Here is a 19453-nt window from a genome sequence, read left to right as displayed (position 1 = left end):
TGGACAAGTTCAACCTAAACTAGTGATGATTATAAAAAGGTTGCACAAGTCAGATCAAGCATGTCATGGTTTGGTGCCGATCATTTCTACACCTTAATCCTGCATTTGGTTGGGATCATGAGAAGAAGAATAGATAGCCCACATATACTGTTTTGTTATAAAAAAAAAAGGTAACCTTATCCTGCTCATTCAATGCAATTTGTGGGTATTCAGCTGAGGCCACAATAGAAGTTCCATCGACAATCTTAAAAGTGTTTTTCTGATGAAAACTTTGTACCATTACCCATTTTCAGTTCCATCATATGGTCATCGGGTTTTTTTATCAATAAAGCTGCTGCAAAACTAATAATCTGCACCATTTTTTTTCTAGAATCTTCGATCGACAGATTCTTCCATGGATTTAGGGCATACATTCAATATCCTAAAAAAAAAAAGAGATGAATTCATTTATTTGATTATAATAATACATTGTGTTGAAATTTTGGGAAAAAATCCAAAGAAATGATTTCTTTGATAATGCATTGCTTGGCAAGATAATGCTCTTAATCAAAAAAATTCGAATGTCATACTTTCGGATTCTAAGATACTATCAAAGATTTCTTCAATTTTTTTCTTTCCAAAGAAATTTCGCTTGTTTGCTCGACTCATTTCTCCGTCCAAGCTAGTATGAATTCAACCACTATCAGCACCACCATCACCATCACTATATCTACCATTAGTGCCATAATCACCGCCACATACCATTTCATTACATAAATTATATAAAAAATAAAAACTAAAAATATATATACTTTTATATAAATATAAAAATATATAAATAAATGAAAACACAGATACATACATATGTATCTATCAAATTTTTAAACAATAATATAAAAATCAGATGGAGAGAAGTAAAATTGTTCCAGGATCAAAATCCTGAACATTTATTATAATATTTTAATAATAGATTTACTCTGATCTAATATTTATAATAAATTTGATTATTTGTACAATTTTTATTAACAGACACCACTAATGACAGTGCGCTGTGTTGTTTTACTAAAACACCCTTCGACTTTTATTATGCGATGATATCTGCTTTTCCAATTCCCAACCCTACTCGGTCGCAAGGACGGGAGTGCTCTGCCATTCTCTCTTGGTCCATGGCGGTTGCCGCCTTTCCAAGCTGCGGCGCTCGCCGGCTGAACGCAAGGCCGTGGCTGCATGCGGTCCGATCCTCCGCCTCATCTCCTTCTCCTCCTCGGTCTCCCTCCGACGTCGACGGCCTGGGAACTGCACCAGCTTCTACGGCTGCCGCCGCTCGTTCCTTCTTCCCGAAGCGAGGCCAGACGCTGGAGCTCGTCTGCGAATCCCTAGCTTTCAAGGGCAAGGGCGTTTGCAAGGTCGTCGACACCGGCTTCGTCCTCATGTGCGACCGGGCCCTCCCCGGCGAGCGCTTTCTTGGCCGCGTCTCCCGCAAAAAGGGCAACTATGCCGAGGTCTGCTTCTCTTCGACCTCTCTTCCTCTCCTTCCTTATTTTTTCTTGTTAGTATTTTAATCATTTCCTGCCACGAGATTATAGGTAACAAAGCTGAAGACCATCAGTCCGCATTGGGACTTGGTGGAAGCTCCATGCGAATACGCCTCGGCGTGCGGAGGGTGCAAGACCCAGAACCTTGCGTACGAGGCGCAGCTCAGAGCCAAAGAACAGCAGGTCCGTGACTTGATCGTTCGTATGGGGAGGTTTTCCGACGGGGATCCAGAATTTGCTTCTGTGTTGAAGCCCATCGTGCCATGTGATCTCAAGTTTCACTACCGGAACAAGGTCTGCGTGATTGTAAATTTATGTTGTGATTCAGTTCTTTTGTGGGGCAGTGGTGTCATCTTTGTTCTTGCTTTCAGATGGAATTCTCATTTGGTGCTCAGAGATGGATACCAAGAGATTCCTTCATCGATGATCATGACCAGATTGAGAGTGGTTTCGCGTTGGGATTGCATGCACCCGGGTTCTTTGATAAGGTCCTCCATATTGAAAAATGCTTATTGCAAAGTGAAGCGGCTAATAAGGTGATGCTTCTAAGTGATTATAGTTCATTCATTGTTACTCTTGTGGGCACCAAACACATGAAAAGCAAGACGACATTACCAGCAAGACTAAATCGGAACCGAATGTCTTCTTTTTGCCCCTGAAAGATCTGTTCTTCTTGCCTATTGCCATGGTTTGTCCTTATTACATTTTATATGGACTAAGATGACTGGATGATCTCTAGGGTTCTCTATTTTTGCCCTAGTTAGCTGTTTTTGGCTACCCATTTAGCGACATCAGCAATTTGCAATCTGTGTTGTTAACTATAAGAGATTGAATATGTATTTAGTAGATTATTTGCTAATGTTATAGGTTCTTGCAGTTATTCAAGATAGTTGGAGGGATCCAGATCTTGGCCTATCTCCGTATGATGTCCACACCCATGGTGGATTTCTTAAACATCTAATGCTAAGAACTGGAAGGTACCCTTTTTCTTTGATTAATCATCAGCTTTAATGATGCATCTAATCTCAGTTGAGGTAACTATGTATATCAGCTGATCTTTTTATATTTTACTCCATTCCATGATTTCTCATACTCATGCAAATTAACATGTATTTACATGCACTTAAGCCACAGATCAGCCATTTTCTATATATAATTCTCTGATACGATGTTGCATGCCTGATCTGCTATATTTTTTTTTTGGTATATGGCCAGCTGATATTTAGATGGATTTGGACCTTCTCTTCGTACTTTGCTGAAGCTGATATTTTTTTTGGGCACATTTCTTACAGATCTGTGATGATTGTGATTAATTTATGTTTTTATGTATTGTTTATTGATTGCTACATTGCAGAGGGTCATCATTGAATTGAATTATTGTTTATTGATTTCATTTACACTCATTCACTTGAGAGGTTTACCTTTTGAAAAATTTAAATTTGACTGATGGAGAAAGAAAGAATGCATGTATGTGAAGATGAAAAGGAGGAAGTCTGATCTAGAAGTGGAAGACTGAAGAAACTCCCAATTTAATGAGCTTGATATGGCAGGTGCTAACAGAGACAGAATTGATTGCTGAGGATAGTTCATGATGTGAACATTGTTATTGCTTGCAATCAAGCTTATGTCAAGCTTATGGTGGGATATGGTTATTGCAGCTTTTTTTCTCTTTTAGAATTTGTTGCTTCCTTTGTTTTTCCTTTTGGCATACCTAATCCTTATTGATGTACATTTCCTATTTGATATGATAATCCTGAACATTTGTGCAAAATAAGGTTTTGCTTATAAAACTTGAGGTAATTGAAGGGAAGGGAAAGTGAAAGGGATAGAGAAGTGAAGGGGGAAAAGCAGGGGATTAGGTAAACTAGTTCATATGAAATACAAAATGCTGTAGCCAACTAGTTTCATTTACCACAAGTAACAGTACGAAAAATGCTCACTATCTCTTGGCTAAAAACTAAGTTGACTTTGCTCTTAGAGGGCATCCAAAGAGGACCAGGATGTGAAATAGTATGTGTCAGGGTAAAACAACTGTCCATAGAGAGTAATTTGGCTTACATTTTATTTAAAAGACAACAGCATGAAGTTTAAAAATATGTAAAGACAATATTGTTAAAATCGGAACAATATCTGAACCATTTCCTATTTTTTGTTGCGCTTTAACAAACTGCCGCTTGACATTTCAGCATCAGTAGGATTGCATATGTAGTTTGTGTTAGCTGATAAATATGCTGAATTTTCTATGGAATGTCACTTCTTTCAATGGTATTACTTATTTCTGTTCTTTATATTCTGTCTTTCTTTTGTGTTTCTGGTAAAGTTCATAATTTTTCATTGTCTTATAGAAATGCCTTAATTTTGTCAAAAAGTTTAACCTTTTTCTGCCAATGAGGTTTTAGTCACTGTGATAAGCTTCATATCTTTTGTTTCAGAGATGTCAAGACTGGTCTTCCAGAACTGATGGTTAACTTTGTCACGTCAAGCTACAGACCTAAGCTATTCGAGCCTCTTATTAACAAAATCTCAGCAATTCCTGAAGTGGTCTGTATGAAAGTTCATTTTATGTATCATTATGTTCTTAGAATATTCACAAATAATCAACTGATTCTTTCAGTTACAACCCCACTTATAAGATGCTATCATAAACATTATATTCGCAAAAAAAGATTCGTATGAAAAGTTATTATGTGTACAGTTAACTACTTTATATAGGCACATAAATTCATACTCATTCAACTATAATGATCCTATGCAGCTTCTGTTACAATCATTTGCAAAGTAATATGTCTGTTGACTCTAAACTTTGTTAAAATTATTTTCTTTCATTTTACTAGCATAAGTTGCATCTTCATCAGTCTTATGTTTTTGGCAAAATGATTCTAAACTGAAAATGAAAACTTTGAAAATTATTACTCATGTAGTGTTGATAGGTCATAGTTTATATCATCATTGATAACTAATGCCTAGCATGGATAGAACTATGGTATTATAGATTTGTCATACTCAATTTTTAGTTTGTTTACGCTTGCCCTTGCACAAGTCTAGCTCTGTTGATAGCAATAGTATTATGGTAAATTACAGAAGCCTGTCAATTCTGTTGATTTTCTTATACTGATTATTTACTTATCAGCAGTTTGAGCTTTCATGATATGCATGCTACGGTACTAATCATTTTCTTCCTGCATCATGTAATTCAATTAAACTTTTACCTGATCTACCTCTAATCTTTACAATGGTATCTACATTACATACTAGGTCACATGCAGCATAGAAAAATTTCCTGCAAGAATTGCATAAATTTGGTAACATGTACTAGAAATAAAGTTGGTAAATAAGTAGCAAAAGAACACATAATTGTAATAGAACACACAATGAGAGCTGTGGAAAAATTGTAGTGGAACCCTCTGGGAAACACAAAACACGCCTTTGGATAACAAAACCTGTGTAGTTTATCCATATGTTTAGTCTAGTTCTGTGGAGGGTGTTCTCTGGAGGATGCCTTTTCCAAATCTTTTGGTATTACTTTGCAAATGGAATTATTGAGTTCTAAGAAATTTCTGGACACACATCGGGAAGCATTTCTTGATACTACAATTTCATCAACAATTATATATGGCCATGTGTTCTATGCCATAAATATGGCCACAAACTATCACTTGGATGATGTATCCTGTATCACATATATTTTGTAGTTTTAAAAATTCCAAAATGCCACTTTTATGCCATTACAGAATGCTTTTGCTTCCTTTCGCCTTTCAATATGCATTTCCTCAAGTAGGCTTTAAACTATATGATTAATCCATATGCTTGTTTCCCCTCTGCTAACCACAATAGGTCAGTATCATGAATAATGTCAACTCATCTGTTGGTAACACATCTGTTGGGGAGGAAGAGTATGTGTTGCATGGAAAGTCAACTATCACAGAGACGCTAAGAGGACTTACATTTCAGATATCAGCCAACTCTTTCTTCCAGACTAATTCTTACCAGGTTTGCAACTTGATTTGGAATTGGTTTCATTGCCTGCCCCTGCTTGGCATTGAACTCATTTTTCAGACCTACTTACATAATATATTTCAGCTTACTGTATAATCTGCCCTTGCTAGGCTTACCTGCACAATATTCATGTGCTTAGTTTATTGAATTTCATTACTCTTTGCAACAATGTCACAAGCTTCAACCTTACCTTCGCAAATATGTCGGTTTGTTCAAATATATTGATTAACAGTCCAATGCTAGGTCTGGAGTTTTATGCAGTTTTTTTGTCCTTATCCACCCTCAACATTAATTAAAGCTTGACTAGGTGTAATTCATACAGTGTTTGCTGAAGCACAACATGATATTCATAAATCATAATCTTGCATGGGTTGGGAGACATTGCAACTGAGAGGAGGAGGTAGCGGAAGTTCCGAAAATGTAGGTTGGAGATTCAGTGAATAAAAAACCTGTAATGACAGCTGTAAATGCATAATGTGGCATTCCAACACCTCCTAGGGGCTATATGGGTGCTCTTGTATGCTCTCCCAGCAGCACTCTACAGCAGAGCATCTTTTCACTGAAAAAATCTGTTGGCCTGTAGGGCTTTTTTTTTTGTTAAAAAAAATTCTTTTTTTTCCCCTTGCCCTGGAAGGTGGGGTGTTGGCATGAGAGTAAGACAAGTTCTGCATTCCTATCCTTCAAAATCAGGGACAGCTTACCTTAACAAATAAATTCCAAAGTTCAAGCGCATGAACCATGTATCAATATTAGAGAAATATAAGTATATTCAAGGGAACAATGAAGAATCTAGTTAGGATGGAGCAGCCTAAGCTATTTTTGGTTGGGTTGGATTCCTTTTTAATGTTAAGGGCCCTCGGACAACTGAATTATACTACTTCTATCATGCAGTTTGACTGACAACTTCAGACCAACTTTCCACCTCAATATCAAAGACTGAGCAAACCTATGTATTTTATCCTGATTAAAATATCTGATCTTATAAAGAACATGAAGCCCCACATTATTCTCACTATCTAAATTTTTATTTATGCTACCTAGTTTTTGAATATTAGCCTTGTTCATATGTTATTTAAGACAAGGACACTATTAGAAGTCATCAGATGGCATTGACTATTTGGTGGTGTTGATTTGCTGATTCTATATAAGTAAATGTCCAGTTTTCATTTTTAGGGGTTACAAAGTCCTGCGATTTATAAAATTGTGTTTAATTTATTCAGGCAGAAGTTCTCTATAAGCTTATTGAGGATTGTGCTGGTCTTAGAGGAGATGGCTCAGAGATTGTTCTGGATTTATTTTGTGGAACTGGAACTATTGGTTTGACCCTTGCAAAAAGGTAATCTTTTCCCTTCAAATATGCAAGAAGGGAATGTCTTCCTGTTTGGAATTCATTTGTTATAAATTGATCATTTTTTGTTTCTTTTAGTAAGGTATTTTGAAGCAGGAACTCTTTTAATTACTTCCAGGGTTAGACATGTTTATGGTTATGAAGTAGTGGCTGAAGCTATATCAGATGCTCGAAGAAATGCTGAGCTTAATGACATCCATAATGCTACATTTGTTCAAGGAGATCTTAACAAAATCAATGACAATTTTGGGAGTGATTTGCCAAAAGCCGACATTGTCATTTTAGGTTTGTTTCTGTTGAAAACTTCTTTCTCTTGGAATTGCCTTCAAGCTTTTCTCATTTTTCACCAAGAAGATATAATATATGAGCAATGTTCTTGCCTACATTTACAAGTTATCTCCAGTATCTTATACTGGTTTAATAGTGCACTTCTGTAACTGGTGCAGAAGTTCCTCTTTCATGTGGAAAATAGTTTTTTGAGCATGGTTTGCAATATTGTAACTTGACACTCAGTCCTGAGGAGTTGTCTTGTGATACACAATGTCTACTTGGGGTGCCCCTTTTACTTTTAGTTGGAAAAAGTTTAAAGATATAAAATAAAGATAATTTGATGTGTATACAGGCCTAAGGTTTTCTGATTTTTGCATATGATATGTATTTTCTATGCCATAATATTTTAAATATCTATGTAAATTGCATACCTTTTGAAACAGGAAGAAAGATATATACTTTTGCTTGTTGATGAAGCTAAAGATTTCCGTGACACGAGATGCGCATTAGCCTATATATAGCAATTTTAAGTATATCAACTTCAGCTATTTCTTTTTTATGCTCTTGTATTTTTGTTTTTTTTCCTTTTGGATGACTATTTACCATCAAACATCTTTTTGCTTTCCCTCGGACTTTTCTTTTGTTTGATCCGTGACTTTGCATTTCTTTTATCTATGATGAAGATTAAGAGAGGCCATTTGATTAACAGATGAAAGAAAATTAAAGCAATTCTAGCTAAGTAAGAAAATTTATATAATTTCAGAAAGCATTAAGCTAAGTTCAAAAAAGAAATTCTTTCTGATGTTCATACTCTTTTGACTGATGACAATTGAGAATTGCCTTTTTTATGCAAGTGGAACTGTAATTTTCTTGCTGTTTTCGCAAAATCTGCAGATCCTAATCGCCCAGGCTTGCATATGAAGCTAATCAAATATCTAGTGAAACTTCAGGCGCCACGTGTTGTCTATGTCTCATGTAATCCAGCCTCATGTGCGCGTGATCTTGATTACCTTTGTCATGGTGTGGTATGTATTTTCATGTATAAGCCTTCACATGTATACAATATTAGCTTAAGGTATAGGAATGATCTGTTTGTTAACTTTTATCTGCTTATAATTGCATATAGGCTGACCAAGGGATAAGAGGATGCTACCAACTGAAAAGTATCCAGCCAGTAGACATGTTTCCTCACACTCCCCACATCGAGTGTGTCTGCTTGTTGGAGCTCCACTAGATGCTGGTTTTGACTTCTATTTACTAATATGAAGGTATGGATGCTTATCAGTTAGGTGTTGTCTTTAAACTGTAGTCTTGCGTATGGTTAATTGTGTTATGTTTTTTGGGGGCTTTTGCATGTCACCCCTGATAAGACTTAAAAATTACCAAATAAAAACCCACATTTTCCGATGGTTACACATGCACACTATTTTGGACTGTTGTTTGGGGATGCGGGAAGCCCTTAGCTTCTGTCAACTTTTCTCAGGGGGGACTGACCATGATACTTGAACTCAAGTGGAAATAACCATTTTCAACTATATTTTTTCTTTAAAGTGAGGTCACTGTGTTGGTTAACGAATTCTGTGCGCTAAATTAGCTGCTTGGCAAATGGCAGCAAACAACTTGAACTGTTGAAAGTTGGAAAAGAAGGCATGAAGTTTTTAAATACAAAAATGTCAGTAGCAGGTGGGTGTTGGAAAAGTATTCAAGGAAAAATTTGTTGATTCTTGGCGTAACGGTGACTACAAGAATTTTCTGCAAATAGCTGGACTTATCTGCAGTGCATATGTAATTACTGGATGCTGAGGGTGATGGTTATGGTTGTGGGGGTCATTTGCAAAATCCTGTTTCATCTTAGAAATAGATTTAACGAAATAGATCTTTTCCATGCCTTAATTTTGGCTTGAAAGCTTGCAGTATTGTGGGATCATACATTTGTGAATAATGATTTCTAAGAAATAACATTTGGAGTAGGGCAGATTTTTGAAGGTTGCTCTACCACTTAGCAGCTAGCAAAACATTCTGCATTTCTCTTGTTGGCTAGGTGTGCTGCAGGTGTAGAAGATCATTCACAGTTTTGTTCCAGTCTATCCATGATAACTTCAACCATGTTCTTGGCTTAGTAATAACTACTTTTGTTCTTGTGCTTACATTGGACCTTGCAGCTGAGAATTCCAATGTGATCATTCGCTTTGCTTTGTTCCAGATTTTCGTGTTTTATGTTGACTGCTGACAGATTCTTCTGTCTCATGCATTCAGCAATTTATTTCATAATCACTAGTCAAAAATTTTAGAATTCAATCTTGGAATTGGTAAGGAGATACTAGCATGTTGATGGACCATTCAATGGAAGTTAGCTTGTTGGTTCCTTGCTTCGTTGAAGTTAGGTGGCTACTGTAGCTGAGCTTAATCAGTTCCAAAATCATTCGTAGTTTTAAATTCTCATAGAATTACTGTAGAGAAGTTGCTTTCAAAGATGTAGATTAGAGAGTATGAGAGGAAGCTATTTTAATCTTGTATGAAGGAGCTGGAAGAAAACCTATATTTTTGGGTTATAAAACTTCAAGTCATATTATGAGATGTCTCCACTCTGCACTCGTGCAGGTACAAACTTCTGAGACGGAAGGAAGCTTGCTCTCCACAAGACATGAAGCATATTTGTGTGCTTCACTGCAAGAATTTGCAACTCATGCATCAGAAATGGGAGGTGGGGCGTGCTCAACCTTGTAATGGAGAGAGGTGTTCCCTTACGTGTTACGTGCGCACTTTTAGGTCATATTGAGCTGCGCACCCTTGTTCTCGTAACTTGTAGTTTGCCATTTTTCATTGCTTAACTTGAATGATGTACTATATTTAATAAGACGGCCTAATCATAAATTATGTTGGACTCTTCTAGGAGAAGATATAAATGCCCGAATTCCTTGTGAATTTAGTAGGTAAAATTTTTTGAACCAGTGTGGATACAAGATAACTATTGAAAGCTAGGGAAAATGAAACAGGATAACTCTCCAGCTTGATCACTCTTCGAGCATGGGTGACGCTGCCATCTTCTTCAATCTCAAAGCATCGAAACGGAACATTTAGGATAATGTTCGATCTCTCCCAAGTCCGTCTCCCCAAACCTCGATGAGTCTGACCTCCCCGACTTTGAACCGTTGGGTGCCGCTAATCCAATACGATTTTAACCCAAGTTTCCCAGCCCATGCCGCGATTAGATGGGCCCCAACGGAGGCCCCCAATTGTAATCGGTATGCGGAAAACAAAAATTACTGCCATGAATACTTATTTAGTTAAGAGCTAGGCAGCAGGACCTAATAGATTAAGCACATCATGATCTGATTAGCACATTACCTAGGTAATTTGGCGAATCAGTTGAGAATTGATTGATGCAAAGTGAAATCGAGAGCATATCAATTTGGAAATTTATTCCTGTGATGGTGGGGATTCTTCCCCCTCCCTGGTTGGAGTCTTATAGATGAAGGGCTCATTGTAGTAGAGCTGCTCGGCGGCGAGCTCGTCGGCAATCTTCATGCAACCCCCGTCACGGTCAACGGCAGGATTCTCATCGTCGAGCTAGTAATTGTGATGCAAGGATCCAAAGGTGCACCAACCCAAGTGTAAAACATGAAAACTTGCGAGATTCTTACAGTAGTTTTCCTCTATGTTTTTTTTTTGGGTAATGATAGATCTTTTTTTTTTTTTGATTTTCACAATATTTACTATCACAGGGTTGTGCACGACGAGGTAATGGGAGCGCAGCATGTGTAAATGAACATGAATAACCTATTCATGTATGCCTGTGCAGCTTTATCTAAAAGCAAAAGGAAGTAAATTTACCACTGAAGTGGTGCCAGGTGTGACGTACTCACACGTGGTATTCGTGCCGGAGCTCAGAGAGGTAACCGAGCCGGATCACGGGTGGAGAGGGTGGTGCCTAACACACGGTCATTTCTGCCCGCATCGAAATTCTCCTGGCGGGATGAGGGCCCAGTGGGGGCTGCTACGCGGGGATGGGCTTGTCCCTTCCTCCCTCCTTTCCCTTTTCTAAAGCAAAAAAAGAAAAAAAAAGAAAAAAAGAGGGAATAAATTTGGCAAATTCTAAAGGCCGCAAATTATGCCACGTTAAAGTCAGCAAATTCGCGGACTTTACGTAAAGGTAAAGCCCATTTTGTGAGAGACGATCGGTCCAACTGGTTGAACCGGGACCAGGATGGTTAATCGGTCTGGTTTATACCTATTAAATTGGATTAGCTAAAAACCAATTAAAATCGGATATACTATCTGAAACTGAAAAATCGGTTAAATTAGATGATCCATTTGAACTAGACAAATTATAGAAATTCGATATCTGGGTTGAAATTTTGGGCTTAGATATTTTAATCTAAAAACTTAAATTACTAATTCACTGCCACAAATCAAAGGCTCAAAACCTAAAGTAATAAATAAATAGAATTTTTAAAAAAGCCCCCATTAGACTTGTCACTATCAAAGATAGGGTTAAGGCGTTGTTTTTTTCATTTTCTAAATTTTTTCTTTTTTTTCTTTTTTATAATTTTAAATAATAAAATTAATTTATGATATCATACTGATGCCAGCATCTTGTGAATAGGTTGAACCGGAAGCCGAACCGCTTGAGCCGCCGGTTCAATTGGGAACCGTCCAGTAAAACGGTTCAACGTTCCGTTCCGTTTTTAAAACATGCCGAAGTGCTCCGTTTCATCTCGCCCGAGTCCTGACACGTGCGACGTGTATGGATCGTAACGGCCCGTCCGGCTAGGTCCTTAGCTTGCACGAAGTCCAATAACGAGATCGAACGCTCAGACGAGAAGGCACGCGAAATCCGGGGGAGAGAGAGAGAGAGAGAGAGAGAGAGAGAGAGTTGGGGGTTTCGATGGAGGGCGGGCAGTCGGCCGGGGTGTACTCGCTGCCGCCGAGCCGATTCTACGGCGAGGACATACTGTTCTGCGTGGACGTAGACGCGGAGTCGCGGACGGAGATGAAGCTGTCGGGACCCAAGGGCCGCCCCATCACCCGCCTCGACTCCATCAAGCAGGCCCTCCTCCTTTTCGTCAACGCCAAGCTCTCCATCAACCCCGACCACCGCTTCGCCTTCGCCGTCCTCGGCCAGTCCGTCTCCTGGGTCCGTCCCCTCCTTTCCCCCTCGATTCTTGATTCTTGGGTTTGTCGGACGTTTCTTTTTTCTGATCTTTCTCATCCTGTCGAATCAATAGATAAATCAGATTAGAAGATTGGACCTCCGAATTAAGAGAATACTCAAACTAATTTCATTAATTCATGGTCTGTGCCCCAGGGTTCTTACAATCTATAAGCATAACCACTAACAAACGAAGGAAATAAATTTTAAAATACTTCTTAATAGACTCAAATTAGACGCCTACCACAGTAAGCTATATTAACCCTAATTAGACTCTGATAGACTTTCCAAACCAGCAAAAGTAGGACTCGAATGAAACCTGTTCCCGCTTATTTTATCGAAGATAATCTTCGAGGCTTTGAATGATTTCGGGAAAGATACTGATGGTTTTGAGCGATCCTTTTGTTTTCTTGATTTTTTCCCCGCTGATAATTTTGATGGATTATAGTTGCTTCGTATGCAATGGATGATTGGTTTCTATGCGTATAGGATTATTTCGTTGAATTGGATAGTAGGATGTCATCAAGTGAATATTCTCAGCATTTTACTGTGTATTTCTTTACATTATGTCTGAGGATTTGTATTAAGTTATGCTTGCTTTCGTTTGTTTCTACTTTGTATACACTCAATTTTTTCAAATCTTTGAATGTACCTTGCGCTGGTTACTAAAATCTTCTGTTTGATTCTGAGTGCTAGAGATGGATTGATCTCAAGTCTCAACAGTGACTTCTGATTTTTTCTTTCTGAAGCTCTGCGTAATTTCATTTTTCATGATCATCATATCATTAAGATTGGCATATATGATTTTTTTTCTTTCATGATCATCATCATCATCATCATCATAATATATATATATATATATATATATATATATATATATATATATATATATATATATATATATATATATATATATTAATTACAGAACCAATAGAACACCATATGAAATCTGATTGGTAAACTTACAGAAACCTAAATCAGTGATGATGTAAGAGAATTACAGGGACCTACCAGATATGTTAATCCATTTTTTGCTCTATTAGACCAGCACATTGAATGCTATAGATTTACATTAAACTGCACATAAATATCATGACTATCATAATCATCAAGCCTCATTCAGACAACTCCTGATCTGCTAGATGATTTTGTTTTTCATTATCATTATTGTAAATGCACCTAACGTTTATATCACATGAGAATTGATGATGGGCTGCAATGATATATAGCTTCTGCTATTCACTTTTTCTGGTTATCATATCGATATCCATTTATGTGCTATATGATGAAATATGTCTAAGTGGGTGTATATGCCAGGTGCGTGATTGGTGGTCAATTTTGTAATGTTATAGTAGATTTTTGTGGAAGGATAAGTTATCAAATGATTTGCTTGAAAATTGTGCTAAAAATTTTGGAAGGTGGATAATCTTTTTTACTTTTAAAAGCAATTTTGAATGCATATTTTTAATGATTTATGATCTGATATATGGTGCGGTGATTTATCTCTAACCCTGAATATCTCCCATTCAAATTTTTTTTTAATGTTTAATTGCTAATAGTTATCTTTGTTACCATCAACAGGGCAACCCCTAGAGAATAGTAAGAGACTATGTGCACGGCTTAGGTTCTTTTGTGTATACAATCAAGATGAAACCACCAAAGAGACAAATCCAATCTATCTCTTATTCGATGTTTATTTTACATACAAGAAAACACAACAATATTTGCTTATCTTCTAAGTAGAGAAAAAATCTGAGATAACTGCCGGTAGTGTCTTTGTAGTTTCATATGTTGTCCTGCCATGTTATAAATTGCTTTCAATCATCATTAAAATGCGTCCCCTTGGAGGCCCAACAAAATTGCTGCCTTTTGATCCAGTTGAAGAAACCATCTTACCTCCATATCAAGGATGCAAATTTTACCAAAACATCAATGCATACCCAATAATTTAACGTACTTTAGCTAACCAAGCCAGTGACCAAGATTTTGTTCTAATGCTACTTGCTTTTTGCTTACCGCTTCATGGAAAACATCCTTTTGGACTTTCACCTCTTGATGGTGCAATTAAGAATCTACCTTTTGTTCATATGTCATGGATCTGCCTCCCTCTATGTTTAATGTCCTCAAATACTCTCATTTTTAACATCACTGTAGGCGTACTACATTAGTGTTGCTTTGTAATCTCAATCATTGTGCAAACTACAAACCTTTTGTCAATGCAGAAGTCCCTTTTTGTTGCTCCATCAAAAGAAAAGTTAAATTATCCTTGTTGCCAACTTGGGGCTTCCATGCAATTTCTTATGACTTGTCACATGATGGGTCATTATATGACAAAGTAAAGCAATATGCAGGTACATGAGAAAAGACAAACCAAACACAAATTACAGATTTTAGGTTGCTAATGTATGTGCATCCATGGTTTGAAGAAACAAAAGAGTTCAATCTTGTCAGGTTAGAGCCACTTGTTCTAATTTCCCTTTAAAGAAACAAACCACATTTTTCTAGTAAAAACTATGAATATATGAAACCAAAAGATCTACATACTAAGAGATACCAAGAGATATGTCCCTGTTATACTAAGAGATACCAAGAGATATGTCCCTGATATAACAGATACCTTCCATGCCCTCCAATGCTCTCTTCTAACCTGCTTCCTCTTATCGTCAATTTTCTCCTTCCTACCATTGTTTATTGATAGCTTGATCCTCCTCTTCTTTTATCGATAGAGAACATTTGAAGATTGAAAAGATCCACCAGCTTCTCATATTATTTCCTTTCTGCTTCAAGAAATGACTAGCCAAGTGGAGAATTAACCTGTGCTTTTTGATACATGTTTTGCATACAACAAGGTGCAAGTTCTATTGGACTTTTAGAGTAGGATGATGTAGATTAAGGAAATAGTCGTGATTAGAAGTTTGATACTTTATAAATATTTTTGTATTATGTTTTGTTGTGCAATTCTATTATATGATATCTCATGTGTTGTATAAGAACATTACCTTGGGAGAAGTATCTTAGAGATTTGCCCAGTGTACCAGTTCGCTTCCATGTTCGTGTTCTCTGGAAGTACCTCTCTTTTCTTTTTCTTTTTTGTCCGAATCTTTCTCTGTTTCTTTTTTTCTTATGATCCTTTGATCTTTCTTTGCTCTTGCCAAAGGAAAAACACTATAGAGATTAAAGAGATCCTTAAAACTCATAATCTTTCTTTTTATCCACTATGGGAAGTAGAATCAATTTGAAAGAGAATTCTCTCTTTTGGTTTCCCCCCTTCTTTTCATATGGTTTTCCATACAGAAAGTATAAGAATTCCATAGGTGTATGCAAATATTGCTAGTTGGAAGTCAATATCACTGTTTTCCACTGTGAACTCTTCAGAATATTTCAACTTTCAGTTTATCAAATTGAATATGATTCTATTTGAGTTCGAGCTAAATTTCTGAAATTAAAAGGGCGATTAAATTTTTGTTTGCCATCAATTTTAAATTTTTAACAGAGTCTAGTATAAACGTTTGTGGCTTGACTTTAATAGATAATAATATACTGCTGTTTGAATATCAGGGAGAATCCTAAATTAAACTTGACTTTTCTACATTTGAAGCTTAGGAAGGAGTTCAGCAATGATGTTGATTCTGCAATGGCAGCAGTTCGGGGACTTGCAGCAGCAAACTCATCATATGGCGTCGCAGATATTACCCAACTTTTCCGAATAGCAGCCCACGAAGCAAAGAAATCCCGCATGCAGGGTCGTCTCTTCAGAGTGGTACTTCTCATACTTCTTATATAAGGCTTGTTTTCTGAGGGCATCTTCAGCTCCATCCATCTTCTATTTTAGTTCACATGTTGTTCATAGCCCTTTGTTGAGAGCAGTTTTAATCCTTTTTTCTTTTGTCCTCACTTATTCCAAATTTTAACTTGGAAAAGGTTGAATGTTGAAAATTGGGAAGAAGCATTTTAAATAGTTGCTTGGATATTGCGTGAAGTCTTAAAGCAATCTTTTAGAAACAAACTTATGCTTTTGACCATTAGTTGCCAAAATGTGGAAAAGGGCTTCACCGAAGCAAGCTTACACTCAAATCATAGGAATATATAATCTCATATTATATGCTTGTTGTATTTGTTTTAGGCCAGTGTTCTGAAGCGTCCACTGAACACCAGTCCATTCGTTGTCTAGGTCACATGCCAGCAATTCAACAACAGTTTAACCTTGGTTCAACCCATTGACCCATAACATCACAAATAAGTGAAATAAACAAATACTTAAAATTAAAAAAATATGTTTAAAATCTAAAACTATGAAAAATTACAAAAGTTATTCCATTACATATGTAACATCTATACCACAAAGATGATAGAATCCCACAGCTTATTTTTGTAAAGGAAAAGATATGCATTAATATCACCTTCTGAATATATCCAAAAAGTAAATTGGTAATTTTTTAAATTTTTCTTCTAGCAACTTTAAAGTTGAAGCCCAGTTGACTCGGATAGGTCAAAAGCAGGTCAGTTTGAACAGGTTGAACATTTGGACTGCCTAGGTCACCAGGTTGCCCAGGTATCTGCAGGTTTTAGACTGGCCCAATCCATATAGGCTTCTTGAGAGACGGATCTGGTGGGTCAACCTGGTCTACCTTCTAAGTCTGAAAACCTACATTTAGCTACGTTTTACACTCTGAGAGAACATACTTAAGTGGACCGGATTGTGGGGGCCATTACGGTATAAAATGCTCTAGGTGGCGCAAGTAGTGGAGCTGTTCAGAGATCTAGTTGTGAAAGTTGATAGATCTGATTGGGATAAAAGAAGAATAAGTCATAATGAACTATATCTAGGTCATTCAGTTAATGAAATGCAATCGGCATGCCATGATATTGCTTCCGTTCTTCCTGTGAACAATTATTTTCCTTCATAACTAAACATTCGTATTAGGATCTTATCTGGTTAGTCAAGTTATTTTAATTTGGAATATCGGAAATGATGAAATGATGGCAATGTAGCACCAACAAGAACAATATATCCTTTTCTACTTTTCCGTCTCCAATCATTTATACTATATTGCGATTGTACCATGCGAATTTTGTCTCCACCATCAGAGTTTTGAGTCGGCATTTATATTTTATTTTTTTGAGAATAAGTGGGTGTTCTAACATCTAATTAATTTTCACTACAGATGCTCATTTACTGCAGATCATCAGTTCGTCCCCAGCATCTGTGGCCTGTAAGTCAGAAGGTTTTCACCATGGATGTCATCTATCTTCATGATAAGCCTAGTTCTGAGAACTGCCCACAGAAGGTATATGATGCTCTAGTTGATGCCCTTGAGCATGTCAGTGAATATGAAGGCTACATCTTTGAGAGTGGGCAGGGCCTTTCCCGGGTCCTCTTCCGGCAAATGTGCATTCTTCTTTCCCACCCACAGCAACGTTGCGTTCAAGATGATCTTGACATCCCCAAGTCCCTCACAAGGAAGTCAACACCTCCAATCGATGCTATTCCCACGGATGATAGCATTTCTGTCTCCAGCCAGTAATACATGCTTTGAACCAATTTATGTTTATAAATGCTATCATAAAATTTTATCCTCCTTGTTGTATTAGATGACCTTTCTGACCTTTTGTAGTGCAACTAAAATTTGAAGCTCTGGTTTCTCCTTGTTGACAGGCTTATAATCTCTTGTTGCTAGAGTCAACAGCAAATTAGAAGCTTCCACTTCTTACCATTGTTTGCTGCCTTGAGCAACATTTTTAGATAGTTTTTTTTCGTTTGAAGCAGTTGATCAATATCACGCACATCAGATGGATGCCAGATGGTTGGTTGGAGGGGCTCACAGGACCTGAATTTATATTGTTTCATGTTGGGTTGTTAGTTCATGCCTATTGGAAAAATTAGGATATGATGGACCAGGACCTGGCACGTTGAGGTTCTTATCATAATTTTCTTTTTCCCGGTAAAGCATAAAATGATGTTTTAATTACAATACATTGATGGTCGCCCATGTTATATTGGACATCCATACTTAAAACATACTTTCAAGGATGGGATGTAGTTTGATTGAGATAAGCTTTGTTGAGATTACATTATGTTAGTTTTTTACTAAAGCAATATAAAAATCCAGCAGGCTGCAAGAGAATCCCAATCCCTCGACCTTTCCTGTTCCTGTTTTGCTGCATGCAATGTCGACTTTGATTTGGTCGATTGGATTGGCCTGATCCATATTTGGGCCATCCAAGTATATTGTTGTCAACCTGTCTTCAAATTCGACATATCGCAATAGAGCGAGCAACTTGTTCTACTTCTCCTATGTAGGCTGTTACTTGAAGTAGAGGGAGAACAAGCAAGCAAAACAATGTTCGGCAGACCTATCCATGATTGCGCCTATTCCTGCAACCAGTTTCAGCGGTCAGCTGCATTTGGCATGATCAAGATAATTCAAAAATATCGAGATATTCGGCATATATAGTTAGTTACCTTTTGACTTATGCAAAGGGTTTGAAGTCTTCTACATGAGTACGTCTAGCAGCAGCAGCAGCAGATGGTGACTTTATCCAAAAAGGTTTGAAGTCTTCTACATGAGTACGTCTGGCAGCAGCAACAGATGGTGACTTTATCCAAAAAGGTTTGAAGTCTTCTACATGACTACGGTGATCGATTGAATACGGAAGGAGGGGTAGAGGGGGACTCTAAACCTTCTGCTCAACGACATTCGGTGGTTGGTAGAAGGGTGCAGTGCATTTCAGGCATTGCATGTGTACCGGAAGATGAACATGACTGCTGATTGGGTTGTCTCCTATACTGCTCAACATTCCGGAGAGATTTTTTGGACACATAAAGGGTTTTCCTGCCTATGCTTCATCACTTTATTTCGCTTGATTCTATTGGCTGCACTTATATTAGAGTAGTGTAAGTAGCCGTTGTATCAAAAAAAAAAAAACTTTTGTTCCCACTTAATACAGCTAGAACATTAGTATTTTCTCCTTTATGTTACATAATCAAGGACAACCATGCGGAGACTCATATAAATACATCTAATATGTAAACATCTACATGCCCGCAAGAGTGCAAGTATTTGGAATACTAGATTTCGTGCAATTATAAACAATGGTTCTCATTGGAGGTGTAATTTATCGCACATTAGGTATAAGAAAATTGACCGTACAACGATGAGTAAGTAAGATTTG

The 19453-nt window shown here is 37.2% G+C and overlaps 2 protein-coding genes across 3 annotated transcripts; both read left to right on the top strand.

Annotated features, from left to right (window-relative positions):
* The first annotated feature begins 1100 nt into the window (after window positions 1-1100).
* Window positions 1101-10034, top strand: LOC103709555 (uncharacterized RNA methyltransferase BH0687). 2 transcript variants are annotated; one of them, XM_008794976.4, is made up of 11 exons: window positions 1101-1481; window positions 1566-1808; window positions 1886-2050; window positions 2382-2491; window positions 3947-4055; window positions 5349-5504; window positions 6731-6846; window positions 6977-7143; window positions 8023-8153; window positions 8255-8396; window positions 9730-10034. In XM_008794976.4, exons 1-10 carry the CDS (start codon window positions 1146-1148, stop codon window positions 8360-8362), a joined length of 1641 nt encoding a protein of 546 aa, XP_008793198.2. In that variant the 5' UTR covers window positions 1101-1145; the 3' UTR covers window positions 8363-8396; window positions 9730-10034. The 2 variants fall into 2 exon arrangements, with proteins under 2 accessions (XP_008793198.2, XP_008793199.2); XM_008794977.4 differs by lacking the exon at window positions 9730-10034 and adding an exon at window positions 8741-9330.
* Window positions 10035-11931: 1897 nt separating this feature from the next.
* Window positions 11932-18405, top strand: LOC103709554. The gene is made up of 4 exons (XM_026805606.2): window positions 11932-12265; window positions 15879-16040; window positions 17446-17801; window positions 17937-18405. The coding sequence occupies exons 1-4, from the start codon at window positions 12017-12019 to the stop codon at window positions 17956-17958; spliced, it is 789 nt and encodes a 262-aa protein (XP_026661407.1). The 5' UTR covers window positions 11932-12016; the 3' UTR covers window positions 17959-18405.
* The last annotated feature ends 1048 nt before the right edge of the window (window positions 18406-19453 follow it).

This window comes from Phoenix dactylifera, chromosome 9, assembly GCF_009389715.1.
Source record: "Phoenix dactylifera cultivar Barhee BC4 chromosome 9, palm_55x_up_171113_PBpolish2nd_filt_p, whole genome shotgun sequence".
Taxonomy (NCBI): domain Eukaryota; kingdom Viridiplantae; phylum Streptophyta; class Magnoliopsida; order Arecales; family Arecaceae; genus Phoenix; species Phoenix dactylifera.
This window is presented reverse-complemented; position numbering and strand designations above follow the sequence as displayed.